Here is a 20,803-nt window from a genome sequence, read left to right as displayed (position 1 = left end):
CCCAGCTCTGGGATGGATGCAGCCACCCCACAGCTCCCTCCTCTCCTGCTGCTCTCACTGCCCACAATCCCAGCTCTGGGATGGAAGGAGCCACCCCACAGCTCCCTCCCCACCTGCTGCTCCCACTGCCCACATTCCCAGCTCTGGGATGGAAGGAGCCACCCCACAGCTCCCTGCTGGCCCTGCAGCTCCTACTGCCCACAATCCCAGCTCTGGGATGGTTGCAGCCACCCCACAGCTCCCTCCTCTCCTGCTGCTCTCACTGCCCACAATCCCAGCTCTGGGATGGAAGGAGCCACCCCACAGCTCCCTGCTGGCCCTGCAGCTCCCACTGCACACAATCCCCATGGAAGGAGCCACCCCACAACCTAACTGACCCTAACCCTAACTCTAACCCTAACCTTAACCCTAACCCTAACCTGCTCACCTGCTGCTCCCACTGCCCACATTCCCAGCTCTGGGATGGAAGGAGCCACCCCACAGCTCCCTCCTCTCCTGCAGCTCCCACTGCACACATTCCCAGCTCTGGGATGGAAGGAGCCACCCCACAGCTCCCTCCTCTCCTGCTGCTCCCACTGCACACATTCCCAGCTCTGGGATGGAAGGAGCCACCCCACAGCTCCCTCCTCTCCTGCAGCTCCTACTGCCCACATTCCCAGCTCTGGGATGGTTGGAGCCACCCCACAGCTCCCTGCTGGCCCTGCAGCTCCACTGCCCACAATCCCAGCTCTGGGATGGATGGAGCCACCCCACAGCTCCCTCCTCTCCTGCAGCTCTCACTGCCCACATTCCCAGCTCTGGGATGGAAGGAGCCACCCCACAGCTCCCTCCTCTCCTGCAGCTCCCACTGCCCACATTCCCAGCCCCTCTCAGGCTCTGCTCTCTCCCTCTCCCTGAACTGAAGCCTCTGCCCAACACCTTCCTCCTCTCACAAGCCCTGTGCTATTTTCACCTCTTTGGCCACCACGAAATATCTCAGCAGGACGTGGTGTCCACACCTCCCACCCCATCCACACACACTGGAATTATTTGATATTATTTATACTTTATTTTAATTAATTTATACACATCCTTAAATTTTATATTATTTAATATAATTTAAAATATCTTTATATATAAATATTCTGTTTATCTATACATTTCATATTATCTATATATCATATTATCTATATTTTATACTATTACATATAAACATTTATCTTATAATATATATTTAATTTATTTATACATATTACATATATTTTATTTAACTTTAAAAATGTTAATAAATTTAATATATAATTATTTAACTTATTTATATTTTATATTTTCCGTTTATTTTATATAAACTTTTATTTATTAATATATAATTATTTAATTTATTTCTACATATTACTTATATTTATATAAGTATTATATATATTATTTATATTTAATATCATTTTATAGAAATTTTATATATTTTATATATAATTATCTAATTTATTTATAAATATTACTTATATTTTGTATTATTTCATAACTGTTTATTTATTAATATATAATTATTTAATTTATTTCTATATACTGCTTGTATTTCATATAATTTTGTAGAATTTTTATATATTTTATATATAATTATCTACTTTATTTATAAATATTATTTATATTTTATATTATTAAAGATAAACGTTTATTTATTAATATATAATTTAATTATTTCTACATATTACCTATATTTCATATATTTTATAGAATTTTTATATATTTTATATACAATTATCTAATTTATTTCGACATATTATTTATATTTTATATTATTCCATATAAACATTTATATATTCATATAAAATTATTTAAATTATTTATACATATTATTTCCATTTCATATTATTTATAAATATAATTTCTACATTTATAGTTATATTTATAATTATAACTATATTATTTCTATATTTTATGTATAATTTGTACAGCCCTGAGTGTCCTGGCCCCCAGCTGCAGCTTTCCCTTCCTTGTTCTGCCTCACTGAAAAGCAGGACCCAGCAGCTGGAGCAGGGATTTGGGCATTCAGAGGGCACAAAATGAACCTGTCCTGCCCCTCCCTCTCCGTGGTCAGGCTCTGCCCTGGATACAAACAGAATTCCTGCAGAGCAAGGCTGGGACTGTCCCAGCACTCCAGCAAAGCTCCCCCAAACCTGCAGGAACCCAGGGAGAGTCCTGCCCTCTCTCCATCAGACCAACGTCACCAATGTCACAGACCAATGTCACAGACCAATGTCACCAATGTCACAGACCAATGTCACCAATGTCACAGACCAATGTCACAGACCAATGTGACAGACCAATGTCACAGACCAATATCACAGACCAATGTCACAGACCAATGTCACCAATGTCACAGACCAATGTGACAGACCAATGTCACAGACCAACGTCACCAATGTCACAGACCAACGTCACCAATGTCACAGACCAATGTCACAGACCAATGTCACAGACCAACGTCACCAATGTCACAGACCAATGTCACCAATGTCACAGACCAATGTCACAGACCAATGTCACCAATGTCACAGACCAATGTGACAGACCAATGTCACAGACCAATGTCACCAATGTCACAGACCAATGTCACAGACCAATGTGACAGACCAATGTCACCAATGTCACAGACCAATGTCACAGACCAACGTCACCAATGTGACAGACCAATGTGACAGACCAATGTCATAGACCAATGTCACAGACCAATGTCACAGACCAATGTCACCAATGTCACAGACCAATGTCACAGACCAATGTCACCAATGTCACAGACCAATGTCACCAACCCCTTATCCAGCACAACTGGAGCTCCTGTCCCCCTCTCCTTCCTTCTGCAGAGGAGCAAACAGCTCAGGAGCTCCCACTTCCCACATCCCAGCCCATGGGTGGGCACCAGCACCCCTTATCTGCCCCCAGAACAATCCTGCACAGGATTATTATTATTAATTATTGATTATTAAAGCCCCTTTCTCCAGCCACAATTACCTCTTGTTGAGGAAACCAATGCCCACAATGAGAGACTGCTCCCAGGAGCCCTGCACCATCCTGCCAGCGGGCTGGGAGGGGGGTGAAGAGTCTTCAGACCTTTGTTTTTCCACTCAGCAGGCCCAGGCTGGTGCTCAGACACTTCTCTGCTCACACCTGGCGCTGGGGAGGCAAGCACAGAACAGATGGTTCAGTTCCCTGGCAGCTCTGAAAACCAAATGAATTTATTTTCTGCAGGATACAACAAGAGAGAAGGCAGCAGTGAGGATGGGGACATTGAACATGAACACCACAACAGGGTGCTCAGGTGGGCAGAAATGCAAGAGCAGGGGTTCCTGGGACACAAATGAGGGTAAAAGCTGCAGTCTGAGGTGCACCAGAAAATCCCTTTTGTCCCTGCTCCCTTCACAGAATCCCAGAATCTTTAAGGTTGGAAAAGCCCTCCTGGATTGTCGAGTCCCAGCTGTGCCTGACCCCTACCCTGTCCCAGCCCAGAGCACTGAGTGCCACCTCCAGGGATGGGCACTCCAAACCTCCCTGGCTCAGCACTTGCCAAGGCCTGAGCATCCTTTCCATGGGGGAAATTATTCCTGTAAATTTTCCCCTTACATTTCCCTTAATTTTCCTTACATTCCCTTAATCTTCCTTACATTTCTTGCATTTCCCCTGATTTTTCCTTATATCTCCCTTAATTTTCCTTAAATTCCCCTTACATTTCCCTTAATTTTTCTTACATTCCCCTTACACTTCTTTTTCCTTACATTCCCCTAATTTTCCTTACATTCCCTTAATATTCCTTACATTTCCCTTAATTTTCCTTACATTCCCCCTACATTTCCTTAATTTTCCTTACATTTCCCTTAATTTTTCATTTCATTTCTTACATTCCCTATATTTCCTTACATTCCCTTAATTTTCCTTGCATTCCCCTTGCATGTCTTTAATTTTCCTTACATCCCCCTTACATCTCCCTTAATTTCCTTACATCCCCCTTACATCTCCCTTAATTTCCTTACATTTCCCTACATTCCCTTACATTCCCTTAATTTTCCTTACATTTCTTACATTTCCCTTAATTTTTCATTTCATTTCTTACATTTCCCTTACATTCCCTATATTTCCTTACATTCCCTATATTTCCCTATATTCCCTTAATTTTTCCCTTTGTAGGAAATTCTCCCCTTACTCATCTTTAGCAGAAAAACCCAGCAGCAATGGCCAAAACCAATCCTCAGCATGGAAAATGTTTGGTGGGAGGGTGGTGCCCTCCCAGCCATCCCTGAACTGGATCCCTCCTGCACCCCACAGGCAGCATCTCCACCCTTTCCACTGGGAAGAAATCCCCAACAACCTCCTGGATCTTTCCAAGATTTCTCTCACAATAAATCCAAGCCCTTGGAAAAGCAATGCCAGCCTCAGCACTGTGCCCTGAGTCACCTCTGGGGACATTTTCCTGCTCAAGCTCATCCTCTGCACATGGGATAATACACCATGGCCAGGGGGATGTGGATGGGAAACCACATTTGGAAGGATTTGAACCAGGATCCATTGGTTTAAAAACCCTCTAAAGATCATGATGCAGAGAAACCAAACACAAGAATTCCCCAAATATATAGAATTATAGAATTTCTACCTATTCATATAGAATTAATTTATTCATACATATTATTTATATATAAAGATCCAGTGACCTGCAGGGAAGCAGAGGTGGCTGGAAGGAATGTGAGGGACCAAAGGAACCCAAGAACAGCCTCCAAATTTCACTGTACCCCAACAAGGACCTGCTAAAACACCTGAGTCCCTCCGGGAAAAACCCTTAACAACTTCATTGAGATCAGGAGTTTCCTGAGCACTGGCAGGCAGAGGACTGATCCCCTGAATCCTGATTAATTTTACAGCACTGGACGAAGAAAGCAAGAGGAAAACATGGAAGTGGCTTCTCCACGCAGCCAAGGATCACCGCTGGGGCTGTGCCACCCCTCCTGGGAAGGAAACGCTTCTCCACTGCTGCCAGGGATTCACTGCCAGGGATTCACTGCCAGGTGCAGCCCTGAGGGAGGAGCCGGGGCAGCCCCCAGGACCTGCTCCCAGTGCCTGCCAGGCAGGACTGGGTTAGGGGGTGGGCACCTGCAGGGCTGAAACCCCTTCAAGGGATGTTCATATATTGATATAGAATTTAACTTATCTATACATCTTATTTATAGCTTATATTACTCCATATCAACATTTATCTATTAATAGATGATAATTTATTTATCCATATATCAACAGTTATCTATTAATAGATAATAATTTATTTATCCATATTACTTCTATTTTATATTGTTCTATAGATTTCAATATATTTTATATATAATCATTTTTCTAAAGATGTTATTTATATTTTATATTATTCCATATAAACATTTATCTATTAATATATAATTGTTTAATTTATTTATCCATATTACTTCCATTTTATTTTATAGACATGTTCATATATTTTATATATGATTTAATGTATCTATACATATAACTTATATTTTATATTATTTCATATAAACCTTTATATATTAATATATAATTATTTATTTTATTTATCCATATTACTTCCATTTTATATTATTTTATAGACATTTTCATATATTTATATATAATTTAATTTATCTATACATCTTATTTATAGTTTATATTACTCCATATAAACATTTATCTATTAATATATAATAATTTATTTATCCATATTACTTATATTTTATATTATTCTATAGATTTCAATATATTTTATATATAATTATTTTTCTAAAGATATTATTTATATTTTATATTATTCCATATAAACGTTTATATATTATGTCTTAATAATATTTTATATGTAATTATTTAATGCATGCCAGGAGAAAATCCTGCCAAGCCTCAGCTCGGGTCTGTCAAAGGGATGGAAATTGGTGCAGGTGGAGCTCACATCAGGAGGCACACTGTACCCCATACCCACTAGAATGATTTTATATCATTCATACCTTCTTTTAATTTATTGGTATATATGACTTAAATTTTATATTGTTTTATATAATTTAAAGATTTCAATATATAAATATTTATTTATCTATAAATATATTTGTATTTTATATTATTTCATATAAACATTTATATATTAATATATAATTGTTTATTTCGACACATTACTTACATTTAATATTATTTTATAGTAATTTTCATACATTTATATAGAATTTATCTATACATCTTATTTATATTTTATATTATTTCATATAAACATTTATATATTAATATATAATTATTTATTTCTACATATTACATCTATTTTACATTATTTTATAGATTTTAGTATATTTTATATATAATTCTTTATCTATACATCTTATTTATATTTTATATTATCTATATAAATGTTTATATATTAGGACATAATTATTTAATTTATTTATACATATTATTTATATCTTATATTATTTTATAAAATTTTCTATATTATCATATATAATTATTTAATTATATATACATATTATTTATATCTTATATTATTTTATATTGTTTATACTATATTTTATATAGTTATATACCATTATAAATAATACATCTATTATTTCTATATTTTATGTATAATTTGTACAGCCCTGAGTGTCCTGGCCCCCAGCTGCAGCTTTCCCTTCCTTGTTCTGCCTCACTGAAAAGCAGGACCCAGCAGCTGGAGCAGGGATTTGGGCATTCAGAGGGCACAAAATGAACCTGTCCTGCCCCTCCCTCTCCGTGGTCAGGCTCTGCCCTGGATACAAACAGAATTCCTGCAGAGCAAGGCTGGGACTGTCCCAGCACTCCCCAAATGCAAGAGCAGCCCTGGGCACAGAGGGAGTGGTGCTGAGCTTTATCTGAAATAAGGAACAATTTCATCTCCCAGTGGATCCCCTCCAGGGCAGGGCTGGGATTGTTCCAGGTGTCTCCTCACTGTGCCCAGCTCTGGGTGAGCTTGGAGCCCTCTGGGAATCCCACACCCCTGAGTGCCTGAGCAGGGACAGGAACAGTGGATTTGTCTTTCCAAACCAGCTCTGGGTCTGCTGGGAGATAAAACCAGCTCTGGGAGAGAAAAGAAACAATGGGAAGGATTTCACTGATTGGTGAATGGAAAAAGAGATTTGCTTTTACAAATAAACTTTAGGTTTGATGAGAAATTAAACTGGACATTGAAAGAAACAATAGGGAAGAAAAAAACCTGAATTCCATAAGAATTAAAAATGAAAAGGGAGGGTTGTACATTAGAGGGGAATCTTTGGTATCAGGTGTTTTGGGAAGTCTGAACCTCTCAAGTGCCTCAGAAATGGGGAAAGAGAGAAGGGAAATGTGGCTGGAAATTGGGATAAAAAGGGAGGCTGCATCCTCCAAAAATGTGAGAGACCCCAGGGGATGCCCCATGGCCTCTGTCTTGATGGGAATAAAGCCAAAGGACTCCTCTGTCTCCTTTTGGACATCAGCCTCTGGTGTTTGTGGGTTAATTTTCCTGACAGCAGGGTGAGGGGTGACAGCTCTGGGTCCAACCCCATCCCTGGGATCTCCCTCTGACCCTTCCCTGGGCTGAACCCAACCCAGGGCAAAGCTGCTCCTCTGCACTGCTCCCAGCACACTCATCAACCACAGGGGGAAATCATTCCCATTTTAAAGGGGAAAAAGAGGCTTTTCCACAGCTGTGGCAGCACAGAAACCACCCCAAACGAGGTGCTCCAGCTACCAACACTGCTGGGGCTCCTGCGTTCACCTTAAGCCTAAAGCAATTTAAAATAACTGGGTAAGGATGTGACACCATGGCCTTCCAGCAACAGGAAATGTGGCTGTTCTTCCCTCCCCTGTTTGGCAGATCCCTCGTGGTCTGGGCTGTTTACTTGCCCTCACACACACTGATAACAGGAACACTCTTTTAGTCTTTTTTTGGTGCTGGTTTCCCCCTGGCCTGGGACATGTCCTGCAGCTGTGTTTATGAAGCAGAGCCTTATTAGGCTGCATTACAGCAGAGCATGAATTTAAAAGTTTCACTTCTGAGGAGCTGGAAGCCTTCATAGGAGGTGGGAGTTGTTTGAAAATAAAAATGTTTAAAGATACCATAATGGCTCTCACTGAAGTCCATGGGAATTTATCAGCGACTCTAATGAACAAAAATTAAAGCAGATGTTGAAAACCCAGAAATTTTAGCATTAGCTGAGATCCTCATGGGAAAACATTCCAGCCTGCAGAAACCACAAAGGGGATGGGAGCTCTTGCTCATGGCCACAGACAATTCCAGAAGTAATTCATGGGTCAAAGTCTCTTTTCCAAAGCAGACTTTGCCTCTGAAGCCACCACCAAGCTTTGCAACACGTTCTCCTATAGCTAACTCTCACGTGGACAAGACAGAGCCAGGACTGTACTCTGGAAGGAAGAGGCAAAGGGTGTCTTTACAACACCCCAGTGACAATGAGGACATCAACAAACTGAGCTCCAGCCCCTCAAGCCTTTGGACAAGCTGGGAAGGAGTCACAGCCACCCTGGCTGACACAAGGGTGGTGACAGGGATGGGGTTTCTGGGACTGGGCTCTCTTGGGATGCTGCTCTGAGTGCCACGAGGAGCAGCCAAGGCACCCTCAGATACCTGAGAGCTCAGAACAGGCTGTGCCTCAGTGCCAGAGGGGAAAGCTGAGCAGGCACAGGTGAAACACAAGGTCTCGGAATCGCAGAGCCCTGGAAAGGTTTGGGGTGGAAGGAACCTTAAATCTCATCTTGTTCCTCTCCCTGCAATGGCAGGGACACCATCCACTAGTCCAGGCTGTTCCAAGCTCCATCCAACCTGGCCTTGGACACTTCCAGGGGTGGGGCAGGCACAGCTGCTCTGGGCACCCTGTGCCAGGGCTTCCCCACCCTCATAAGGAAGGATTTCTTCCAAAATCAAACCTGAATTTCCCCTTTTTCAGTTGAATCCATTCCCCTTTGTCCCTTCAGTCCAGTTCCTGGTGAAGGGTCCCTCCTGATCCTTGTTCACAGTCTTGTCTTCACTACCTGAGAGGAGCAGCATGAGAAACACCAACATCCCCTTTTCTCACCACCTGCTCCCCAAAAGCCTCAACAACAACAGCTCAGGTGGTTCAGGACCTTATCCTGCCCTGAACCCCTGCCCAGGTCAGAGCTGGAGCACCCACCTCAACAACCAAAGCAATCCCCTGGCCGAGGGGGCTGCAAACACCTCCATGGCCCAAAGGACATCTCCTCTCCATGGGCAAACAGCTCAAGAGCCACCCCAGGAGACCTCGCTGGCTTCCCTTCACTCAAAGCCTTCCACGCCCCTCGTGTGCCCTCAGACACACATTTGTGTCCCCACCATATCTCCTATGTGCACAGGCTGTACAGTCACACATGTGCAGTAAATGTGCATATTTTACTTTATAAAATGTGCAATTGTACAGCCTGGAAATGCAGCACATGCATCTGAAAGGAGAGGCTGGCTGCAGGATCCAAGTGCTCCGCTGCACAAAGGGCAGCAGTGCCAGGGAACGCTGCCAGCTCGGGGCTGGGTCAGGCTGTGTGCATTGCTAAACCTTGGCCTGACCTCTCACTGCATCTGGGGACAGGAAATACTGAAGAGAGCTAAAAACCTCCAGCCTGATCTTCAGATGCAATAGCAGAACTAGGCATGAAGGTCAAGGCAGGCAGATAAGGAGATGAAAGAGCTGTGACCCACAATTAACCCACAGCTCATCTGCTTGTCTGTGGAGCCCACCACAGCCCATCCCTGACCTGGGACAACACACACGAGCTCAAACCCAAGAGCTGGGTTGGGAGGTGGCAGCTCATTAATGCACAGCACCAGCAGCACGTTTGACAGCATCCCCACCCCGGGTTCCAACGTTTCATTAATACATCCCTGGAGTGGGGTACAAAGAGGGACAAAACCAGGCAACTTTTGTGCCACCATCCACGCTCTCGGCTCCTGCTACAGGCACCTCCAGCACGTGGACAAATAGGATGAGCAGCTGTCAAACCCATCACAGCACGTGCACTGACCCAGTCCCTCAGAGCTTCCTCTGCCTCAGGAGTTTACCTCGCCCAGTTCTCAAGGCAGCTCTAATTACACTCAGGCACAGGGCTCCGAGCCAAGAACCGCAGGAAACACAACGGGAATCACAAAGCCAGCAGCCCAAGAGCCTTTCCAGTGCTCTGCCTCCTTGACCAAACCCTTTTCAGCCTTTGCCCCAGACCTCAGGACAAGAGGTGGGAGCATATCCTCCAAGAGCATTTGCCATTCATAGTAAACCAGCAGCATGAGGCCAACACAAGCTTGTTACGGGCCACGAGCAGAATCTGGGCCATCTGATGTTTTAAACTTATTAATTCAGCTGCAGCTGGTAAAAGCACAGTTCTAAAAAAATGTGTGAATTCAAATAACCTGCTCCCATCTAATCTGCTCGCATTGCTCTCTGCTGCAGTGCAGTTAATTAAATGGTTCTCGTTATAAATCCACTTTCCCCAGAAGTCTCATTAGCCAAATTAATATGATGCATATAGAGCACTTAAGCCTTCCAAGAGACTGGTTTTAACAACAGCCTGGCTCTACCTGGCCACTGGAGCATCCCTCTAAGCCCTTCAGAAGGCAGAGGGGCAGACCCAGCACCCAAAAAACACCTCGCTATGGCAAAGTGACTGTAGGAGAACCATCCCACAGCACATCCCACGGTACCTCTGAGTCTCTGGAATAAATGCATGATGTAAAGGAGACAGGGAACCATCTCCCAGTGAAACAGACAGTGAAATCTGACTCAGAGAGGCAGAACTCTTCTGGAACAGCCACTGACATTTCAAAGCACATCCAAAAAGTGGGATAGAGCCCAAGGCCTGACACAAACACCTGGATACCTGAGCAGGTGACCAGCTTGCCAAAAAGAGCCCCTTTTTTGGGCTGCACTGACAGATCACCCATCTCCCATCAGCATCAACCCCCCAGCCGAGGCAAAAGGGCTGAAACACATCTCCCACTATTGCTACCAGCCCCAGACCTACTGTACAACACTTCAAAGGAGAGTCAGAGGTTGGATCTCAACAGCACAAGAAATACATTGCATAAAATAGGAATTTTAACTACAAACACCAACTTCTAGAAGAAAAGGCATCTCCTGAGTCTCCCCTCTCCAATTCCCTTCCCTCATAACCAGCAATATCTACTATTGCTCCCATTTACAACAAAAAGCTTCATTTAAATTATTACACCAGCATCCCACAAACACAGACAATTTGCCAAATCATTGGCTTGGCTTTCCTTATCAACACATACAAATTATAAACACCACTCTGGGTTAAAGCAGTGTTAATTCAAGCAGTTCATGAAGTCAAAATAACAGTTCCAGCTTGCCAAGCTGAGAACATGTAGCTTTATGTGAAGGGCCCTGTTTCTCAAGGGGACTCCCCAACCAACAGGGAAGCACATCCCAGAGTCGGCTCCTTCGCCCCCATTCCGAGCGGGTGGAGCAGCACGGTGACTGAGGAAACCATAATTAGTAAGCATTAATAAACTGGAGAATCAAGGCAACAAAAGGTGAACAACAATCTTCTTTCACATTACAACTCAGTCCAACCTCTTCCAGCCCCTTACCTGTTTTAGGGATTTACACAGCGCTTTGACACCTTGCAGAGCACAACCACTGCATCCGTCAGCTGAGAGGCATCTGCAGCCTAGCAAAGCTCCTGCCCGGCTGCAGGGGGTTATCCATGGAAGTTAAAGTGTGGCAAGGCAAACAGGGCAAGCGTTCAAGGTGTCTTCATGGCAGGTCACAGGAATTCTACCACGAGCACAGCACGGGAGATCCTGAAGCCGACGACGCAGCGGTGGCGGCTTCCTCTCGACGGCCGCGGTCCTCAGGCAGCAGACACGGAGTTGTGCTCCTGCACGGGAACAGCTTTCCAAAGCTCAGGAGCCCCCGGGACAGGAGAGCTACAGCACACAACGTTTTCAGGCCGCCTCCGGCTGTTCCTCTCCCCGTCTGCACTACACCGGGAGCGACTGCACGGAGTGCGCGGCGGGGCCGGGACGCGAGCAGGGCACATGCACATCCGAGGCGTGTGGAACCACTGGCTTCAAAACCGTCAAAATAAGGCACTGAGACACCACGCAAAGGTTTAAATTACCGCCTCCAGCTCTCAGGAACTCTTCATCCATTCAGCACTAAACCCACAACTGCTGAAAAGCCCCTGGAGATGGAGGAGCGCCTCGCGTACGGCAGGAAAGGCTTTATTAACAGCATTTAAACACTTTTAAGGACTCATTTCTCTTTTTCTTTTGGCAATTTTGGTGCAAAGGTTTTACGTGCAAGATTCAAAGCAATTTCAAAACTTTTTTTCTTCAAAATTAAAAAAAAAAACCAAGAATCAAAACTAAAGGCAAACATGTTGGGTGAACAAAATAAATCAGAGAAACTTAAAATTCAGGAACTCCAGCTCTTCCAACCAGCGAAGCCCCAGACTTGGCCACCGTTCCGAGGCGCAGGGTGGTGCTTCCCTGCTTCTTGTGTGCCAGCAGCAGCACCGCTGCCCCGTCCCGCTGAGGAGAAACGCAGCAAGTGACCCCATTTTCACTGCAAACACGGGGGCCACAGCAAGGCCATCAGACACAAATTCTTCTGACTGGTACCACAGGTCGATCAACGCAAAAGTGTCGGTGCTCTCCCTGCTTCTTGCTCAAGACCCACAACTATCAGCTCAATTGGGCAGCAGCAGCAGGAACCCCTCCGCTGCCAACACAGGGGCCAAACGTTTGTCGTCAATTCACTTCCAGGCAGAAAAACCATTTTCCTCAAAAGAAACAATTTATTTAGAATGAAACAAAATCAGCTCAACTGTGAGCGCATGTTTGAGTGACAGCTACTTTTAAGCTGTGTGAGCCATAAAAAGGGTATTCCTTTACTTTTCCAGCAATCTTGTGTACACAGCACAAAGCAAAGAGGTCATTTTTTTTTTCCACTTAAAACACGGGCATTGGCATCACAATAGCAGATACACAACTTTTTTTTTTTTTTTTAAAGCTGCCATTTTAGTAAAATGCACAAATACTAAACAGATAAGCTTTCTTCCACCAGGAGGCCCATGTAAATTCCACATAAGCCACAGCTTCTCTTCCCAAAGGTCCATTAGAGCTCGGTATCCCATGCGGTTGTCTTCTGCAGTCCACCAGATTTGCTTGCAGGAGGAAAAAAAACGTTATTTCAATACAAATGTGTACATCAGATTTGGGTTTTTCCCCTCCCTACATTATACAGATGAACATAAAGAGCTATGAGGCCTTTCTGAGTATTCCACTTGGACTTCAAAAAGCACCAATACCACCTGTGGGCAGGAAACCTCGGAATGAAGTTGCCTTCTAGGGATAGATGCAAAAGGCTTCTTTTTGGACCAGGATAAAACTAGGCTTACAGTACTGATGATTACTCAACTTGCAGTAACGTTTGTTGGGGCACACCGAAATCATTAACCAGGAGAAAAACCAACCTAATTCTTGCTAATTCGGTTGACTTTCCTCACTGGGTATTTCCTGAAGGCAACTTATCAACAAAACCATGAAATGTAGTGTTACACAGCTCTTTTGCTCTCGTTCTGCTGTGCAAATCTAACAGCAGACAATGCCAATATGAAAATGTCAAATCAAAGACACACCCAATAAAATTTAAAATTGTTGCTATTCAAGTCATATCTCCGAGCCATCGTTTTCACACAATCGCAGCTGCGGGGAGATGAATATTCAATGAACCATTCTCTGCACCACCCGGTCTGCTTTAAGCCTGATACAAAAATCACCTCATCGTTCAGTCTACCAATCATTGGAATATCTGTCCTTCAGTGCTATAAAGAAATAAACAGGGGGACAAAGGGGAAAGAACCCCAAAAGCTCCAGAGCCACGTGGCAACCATTTCTTCCCCTCTGGGCACACAGCACTCCCCAGGAGCGCTGCTCTCAACACTGTTTGCTTTGAGCCAGGAACTATCATCTTCCAAGGCATTTTTCCCTGAGTCCTCAGAGTTTTTGAACTTGTCTTCACAATTTTGATTCACTCCTCCTCCCCATTAACACCTCAGGCCTTTCACCTCAGTTACCATCAACCAGAGGGTTCCCAAACCCCCACAAGAAATTAAAACTCGTTCTTCGTAAAACTTGGCTCTCCATAGAGGCCAAGAAAGTTGTCACTGAAATATTCCATCTTTAACATCCTTGAAGGAAACAAAACAGAGAGAGGGCAAGGTTTGTCTGCTTGGCAGTAATGCCCTTTTCTCTCTGGGAGGCTGACAAGGATGTGTTGGTATTTGTGTCCCTAAAACCTCTGGACTGAGGATAACCTCGGCGCTCCCGTGGCAAACAAAGCCACTGGCCAGGGGCCAAGGAAGTTGTGCAAAGTTTCCAATTGAAAGAAATAAACAACAAACTAAAATCTCAAACAGAACTACGAGTCATTTGAGGTTCTTTCCCCAAAGCATAAAGCACAAGGATGAAATGATTCAGGAAAAGCACATCCTTTTTCCAGGCTAATTCAACACACCAATGAAATAGAAGAACATCAGCTGCCAACAAGGTCGGGAGGAAATACTGAGCTCTCGCCAGAGCAACTGAATGCCAGACACAAGGAGAGAGCCAACAACTGCTACATCTGGTTTGCTCTACAGACAGTGGTATCACCCACAGGCTTCTAAACCTTCAGCCCTGGCTAAGCCAGTTTCAGTGGACAGTTACTCCAATGGGGAACACCTCAGACCAAGGAGGAAAGCACAGCCCGCCCAGCCGGGACGGCAGCACGGGAATTCAGTGCCGGCAAAAAAAACCTTTCCAAGTTTTTGCCACAAGAACCCTCTAAGGGTGTTAAAATCCTTGCTTACAAAACAGAGCAGCAACCACAAATAAACCAGATTCAAGGAAGCACGTGCTCCATTAAACAAGGAACCAGAAAACCTGGAGTCAAACACAGCCTTGCCTGTTCCTTCTCGCCCTCCAGCACAGCACAATTCCAGAGCCAGTGGCAGGTGGAACCACAGTGATTTCCCAAGGAAAAATGGAAGTGCACCTAGCGTGCCCTTCCCAAAAGGCTTCCCAAACCAAGCTGGCTTTGACAAGCTATGCTGACCCCAAGTTTTATGGATTTTTAAGCAGGTGCCTGCTGCAGATCAGCGGAACAAATGCTGCTCTCAGTGTCCAACACAAACTTTAGTGCTTTTCTTCCCCCGGTTTTGGGGCAGATTTAAATTCCCAGCTGTTCAATTCTCTTTCCTAGAAAACTCTTGGAAGTGATTTCTGTCAGATGACAGAAATTGCCCAGAAAACTCCTTCTGAATGCAAGCAGCACTTGCAGCATTGATCACCTGCAGACACACAACAGGCACCTGCTCCAATTAAAACATTCTTTGCAGTAAGTGGTAAACACGCTGTATCTTCTTAAACACAGTGATTTGCATTTCTGGTGTCATTCCCAAAAATTCTCCTTGTTAATAGTAAGCTGAACAGCTGAATTCTGCCATCTCTTACATTCACATTGAAGGACAACCCAGAAATCCTGGATTTTACTCTCAAATTTAAGAGCATTAAATGAGGCTTTCACCTTTTCATTTAGAAAGAAAAGTAGCTATAAAAAACAAAATCTGTGTTTAAGAGATCCTGCCACATTGGAATTCTCAGTTCACCACAATGTTTGGGATGCTGTCCTAAACCAGGACATGGGTCCACTCATTCTGGGCAGATAAAGGGAATCAAAGCCCTCTTAAACCACAGCCCTCTCTGACAAATGATACAGTAACAAAAATTGCTATTTTTGTGACAGAAACTCAAGCAAGTTCAGTTACACCCATAAAATACATTCAAGACATTTCCTCCTTTGTCTCCTATTCCACACTTTAAATCTGATTTTTGCCATGCAAGTTGTAACAGAAATCAATTCATGCCTGTATCAATTATCCAAGGAATCTACTGGAGCATGGACCGAGCGAGGCAGCGTCGCTTCTCCGTTGCCCAAATCCCTGAAAACACGGCTAAGTGCAAGATTACATTCTGGGTTTAAGTGCAAGATTACAATTTTAGGGCCTGTAAAGAGATACAGTGAGATTTACACTTCAGTTTAGAAGCTGCTCAACATCCTTTTGGTGTTGAACAGAGTATCATGGAATTAGATCACATCAGGGATTGAGATCCCTTCTCCCCTCCTAAATGCCTGAATTACCAAAGGTGGCTAAGACAGCTGGAGAAAAGTGCCCAATGACTGGGGAAAAATAAGAAAAATGAACTATGTTCTTTGGAAAAAAAACCCAAAAAACAACCTACAAACTGTTTCATCCTTGAATCACAGGAAAAAGAGCTCAAACCTCAGTATCTCGGAGTATTTTTAATATTTCTCCAGGATGCTTAAACCCCTTTACTCCAGGTGCCCATGATAAACCTCATGTAATGCCCACTGCACACTGTACCTGAAAAGTCCCTAGCAGACAGCAGTTCCTTGCTATTAACAAAGAGGTAAAATGTTAATGAGAACTTTTATGTAATTAAATTATCACAGAATGAAAAGCATCTCTGGAGAGAAGCACTTACTTGCTCAGTTTGCATTGTGGAACCAGACCCCACTGAACCTGCAACTCTTGGAAAACAAAACAAAACAAAACAAAGGCAGTAAAACCAAAACCCCACAATATAACTCAAGTTCTCCTAAAAGCACCTCCTTGTTTCCTGCACACCAGAGCGAGCACAAGACATTCCTGGTTTGCAACAAAGTCCTCAGCTCTTCACCAAACCTAGTCACTGCTACAAACCCAAAGTGCACATATGGGATACACCGGGAAATCAGGGAAACACATCTGTTAAAAAAGCCCAGTTTCAGTGCATGCACCTGGGGGGGCTGGATGAAAAAGGAATCCCTTTCCAAAAAGGAATTCAGTGTTCTGCTGTGTACCTGAGAGCAGCTGCTGCTCACCTGAAAAACATCGACCTTGAGCCACGCGACTCAACGGGGAAACCACTGCGGCTCCCGAGGGAAGGGATCCCAATGGGCCCCTGGCCTGAGGCCCACACGGAATTTCAAGGACCCAAAAGAGGAGGTGACACCAGTCTGTTTTAAAGTTATGGTTCTCTATTTCCACTGAGTGCTTTAAATCTGGTCTGTTCGGTTTGGAGCTCTCTCGAGGACGAGCTCTTGGGACTTGCTTTAAAATACATGAAATGAAAAAAGGACATGAATCTAAATTAGGAAGACAGGAGTTTTTCTTTCCCCCCCCTCCCCCCCACCCCCAGTTTTTATTATTTTTCTATTTTCTGTAAATCAAAGCAGGCTGAGCCTCCCTGCTGTCCCCATTGATAGGGAATTCTCAAAATATCCTATTCACGCTACTCCTAACCAACCTCTCTGCCTTCTATCTTTATAGAAAAATGTAGTAACAGAAAATCGGCCCGGGAAAGTCACCTACAAACAAAGATCTATTTAAAATAACGACAGGGCTGGCTAAGGCTGTATCCCATAGCACCTGGCACACGCTGGAGGGGCTGCATGGAGGAGTAGGCAGGGTTGGGAACAGAACACGAGGGCCTTAGGATGCCCCACGGACAATGATCATGACCAGATAGTCGTCCTCTGATTTGGCCAACGCCTTAGCCGTGGAGTCCAGGAACTGCTGGGAGAAGTCGCAGGGCGGAAAGGCGTGCAGGACCCCGCTGTTCTCCTTGTCTTTGTTGCCCCCCACAGGGAGGCTGATCACCCCAGCAGCCTGCTTTTGCTTTAGGTAGGACACCAGATTCCTGAGCGGCCTCTGCGTGGAGGTGGTGGCGGCCTCGGCAGCCCCGGCTGCGGAGCGGTTGTCGGAGGCGCCGGGCACAGCCAGCAGGATGGCGTACCCGTTGGGACCCGCCACCTTGATGCGCCGGTTGACCTCGTCCAACTTGGGCTGGTCCAGACGGAGACGCTGGGTGATCTTGAGCTGAGCCACTTTCCCCCCAGTCGCTCCCTCCACCAAGAGGCTGCTGGCGACTCCGAGGTCCCCCTGGAGCAGGTGCATGTTGGACGGGAAGTTGCTGTTCTTCAGCAGGAGCATCCCCTGCCAAGCCAAGCACAGCTTGGGCGCTGCTCCGGCCTGTGCCGTTCCATCCTGCTGCTGTTTTTGGGGAGGAGGTTTGAGCCGGGAGCCTCCGCCACCTCCCTCCGCCGCCCGCTCGTCCTTTTTGGCCGGACTTTTGCACTCCTGGGCGGCGGCGGCGCGATGCTTGCGCTCCCGCTCTGCGGAATTCTTGCGGTCGCGCTTTTCGTTCTGCCCCCGCTCCAGGCTGCCCCGGCGGGACTCCCGGATGGGGGAAGGTCGCTCCAAGAGGAGCAAGCGGGACGAGCGCTCAGGGTCACTACTGTAACGCTCCCGGCCTCCGAGGAGCTCGGGGCTGCGGTCCGGGGGAGAGGTCGTGGCCAAGCAGTGGCGCTTTCGGGAGGAAGAGGAGCGCTCGCTGTCAGGGGAACGGTCCAAGTGCCGGCCTCCATCCTCCGCCAGTCTCCGTTTCCTAGGCTGATCCCTACTGCTACTGCCCAGCTCCCTCTCCCCACGGTCCCGCTCCAAGGACCACCCATCCCGGCGGCGCTCCAGGCTTTCCAGTGGGTCATAGGCAGCTGCCCGATTACTCCGGTCCCGCACAGGGGGCGGCGGGGGCACCCACTCTGTCTCAGGATAAAGGTCTCTGTCACGGTCTCTATAGAGCAACGGTGGCGTCCTGTCCCGGGCCCCCCGCAGAGGGTCAGGGGGGGCTCCCCGGTGAGCCCCAAAAGCAGCCGCCTCTGCCACGAGCTCGTAATGAGCTGGGGGTGGCAAGGGCAGGGGCTGCAGGTAGGGCTGCTGGTACCGATGCTCCGTGTCGGCAAAGTCCACGCGGAGCCGGCGATCCGGCCCCCCCAGGGGGAACCCCCGCATGTGGGTGCAGGCTGCCTGTGCCGCGTCCAGGCTCTCGTACTGGATATAGGCCCAGGAATCCCCTTTGCGGTAATCGATGGTGCGGATGGTGCCAAACCGATCAAACTCCCTGGCCAGGGCAGCCAGGGGCACCCAGGGCCCCAGGCCACCCACCCAGAGCCGGGTGGTCGGGGTGGCTTTCCCATACCCGATCTTGATGGGGTTGCGCAGCAGCACCTTCCCTGACATGGCCAACTTGGCCCGGTGCGCCATGTCCAGATTCTCAAACTTAAGAAACCCATAGGTGCTGGTCTGCCCCCGCCCCGGCCTCTTGATGTCCACTTCAGTGATGACCCCAAAACGGTCAAACGCTCGCCGCAAGTCCGACTCGCTCACGGTGATGTCCAGGTTGCCCAGGAACAGCGTGCGGTTGGCTCTCTGGTCATCCTCGGGGCTGATCTCCTCCTCAGCGGCCGCTCCGGCACCTCCTCCTCCTCCTCCACGGAATCCCCCGGCCGCCGCCACTCCGGCCACGCGCTCCAGCCCGTAGGCCGGCCGCACCCGCGCCTCGTAGAAGCCGCCGTAGTCCCGCTCCCTCTCCAGCTCCCTCGGCAGCGGCGGCGGCGGCGGGAGCCGGCCCAGGGCGAGCTGCTGCAGCCGGTAGTCCCGGTATCCCAAAGCTCCACCGCTGCCCGCCGGGGACAGCGCCCGCTGCGCGGCCCCAGCCGGCGGGTGCCGCACGGCAGCCGCCACCGCCCCGACCGCCGCCGTGCCGTAGGGAGACTCCTTGTCCAGCAGCGCCGGGGAGCGGCTGCTGCGCCGGCGGCCGCTGCCTCCGCCGACATAGACGGCCTCGATCTTGAGCGGGCGGTCGTAGAGCACGAGGCGACCGCGGGCGTGCTTGGCGGCGCGCGCGTCCTCGGGCCGGCGGAAGTTGACGAAGGCCACGCGCTCGTCGGCGGCGCCGGCGCCGGGCGGGAGCCGGCTGATCTTGACGCTCACGTCGCCGAAGCGCTTGAACTCGTGGAAAAGCCCGTCCTCCACCGCCTCGTCGCTCAGCGCCGAGCCCAGCTCACTGATCTTCAGCGTCTTGTACTCCCCGCCGCCCGGCTCCGACGAGGAGGAGGAGGAGGAGGCGGCGGCGGCGGCCGCTCGCGATTCACCGCCGCGGCTGCTGCTGCTTCGCGACGCCTCCGCGGTTTTACCGCTATAGCCGTGCCGGCTCCCGCCGCCCGCGGCCGCCGCCGAACCGCTCTCGTACTCGCGGCTGCCGGCGCGGCCGCCCTTGTCCGCGTGGGCGCCGCGCCGGCCGCTCCCGCTGTTGCTCTCCCCGGACGCCGCCGCCGCTTTCCCGCCGTTGGAGCCGCCGCCTCCGCCGGACGAGCCGCTCGGCTTCTTGCTGCCGCGCGAGGAGGAGGAGGAGGACGCCGAGTCCTCGCCGCCCCGGGAGCGCTTGGCCTTGGCGGGCGAGCGCTCCTTGCCCTTCATGGCGGCGGCGGCCGCGCTCCCGCCGGGCCTCCCCGACCGCCCCGCTCACGCACCCGCCGCCATCTTGGGAGCCGCGCCGGCAGCGCGCGCCGCCCCCCCCCGCGCCCATTGGCTGCCCAGGGCGGCGCCCTCGTCCATTGGCTGCCGTCGTTGGGCTACTCCGCCCACCTCCTGGCGCTACGCGTTCCCATTGGTCCGTAGCGCTGTCGGTCTGTCAGCCAGCCCCGTGCTCCCGCGGGGGAGGCGGGAATTGCCGCCGTCGCGCGCCTCCCAGCCCCGCTCGCTCATTGGGCAGTTAGAAAGGGCGCGGCGATTTCATTGGACGGTCCTACCTGTCAATCGTGGCTGTTCAACCATGGGAGGATTTTCGCTGCCCATTGAACACCGGGCCGAACTTAGCTCCGCCTTCTGATTGGCTCGCTTACCTGCC

The 20,803-nt window shown here is 47.8% G+C and overlaps 1 protein-coding gene across 2 annotated transcripts in view; it reads right to left on the bottom strand.

Annotated features, from left to right (window-relative positions):
* RBM15 (RNA binding motif protein 15) overlaps nt 1-20,803 on the bottom strand; it is a 27,660-nt gene extending 6,857 nt beyond the window's left edge. Inside the window, exons 1-3 of one of the 2 annotated variants that reach the window (XR_001991827.3) lie at nt 20,706-20,803; nt 11,597-13,176; nt 2,992-3,153 (exon numbers count right to left, since the gene is read on the bottom strand). Coding sequence is in view for 1 of the 2 variants with exons in the window: in XM_050985443.1 (XP_050841400.1) it covers nt 17,548-20,373 (2,826 nt within the window). In the remaining variant the exon portion in view is untranslated. Of the gene's footprint in view, nt 1-2,991; nt 3,154-11,596; nt 13,177-16,558; nt 20,433-20,705 lie in introns of those variants that run through there. The other variant, XM_050985443.1, reaches the window with a different exon arrangement.

The sequence above is a fragment of the Serinus canaria genome, chromosome 26, assembly GCF_022539315.1.
Source record: "Serinus canaria isolate serCan28SL12 chromosome 26, serCan2020, whole genome shotgun sequence".
NCBI classification, from domain to species: Eukaryota; Metazoa; Chordata; class Aves; order Passeriformes; family Fringillidae; genus Serinus; species Serinus canaria.
The sequence above is the reverse complement of the archived record's forward strand: the minus strand, read 5'-3'. Positions and strand labels throughout refer to the sequence as shown.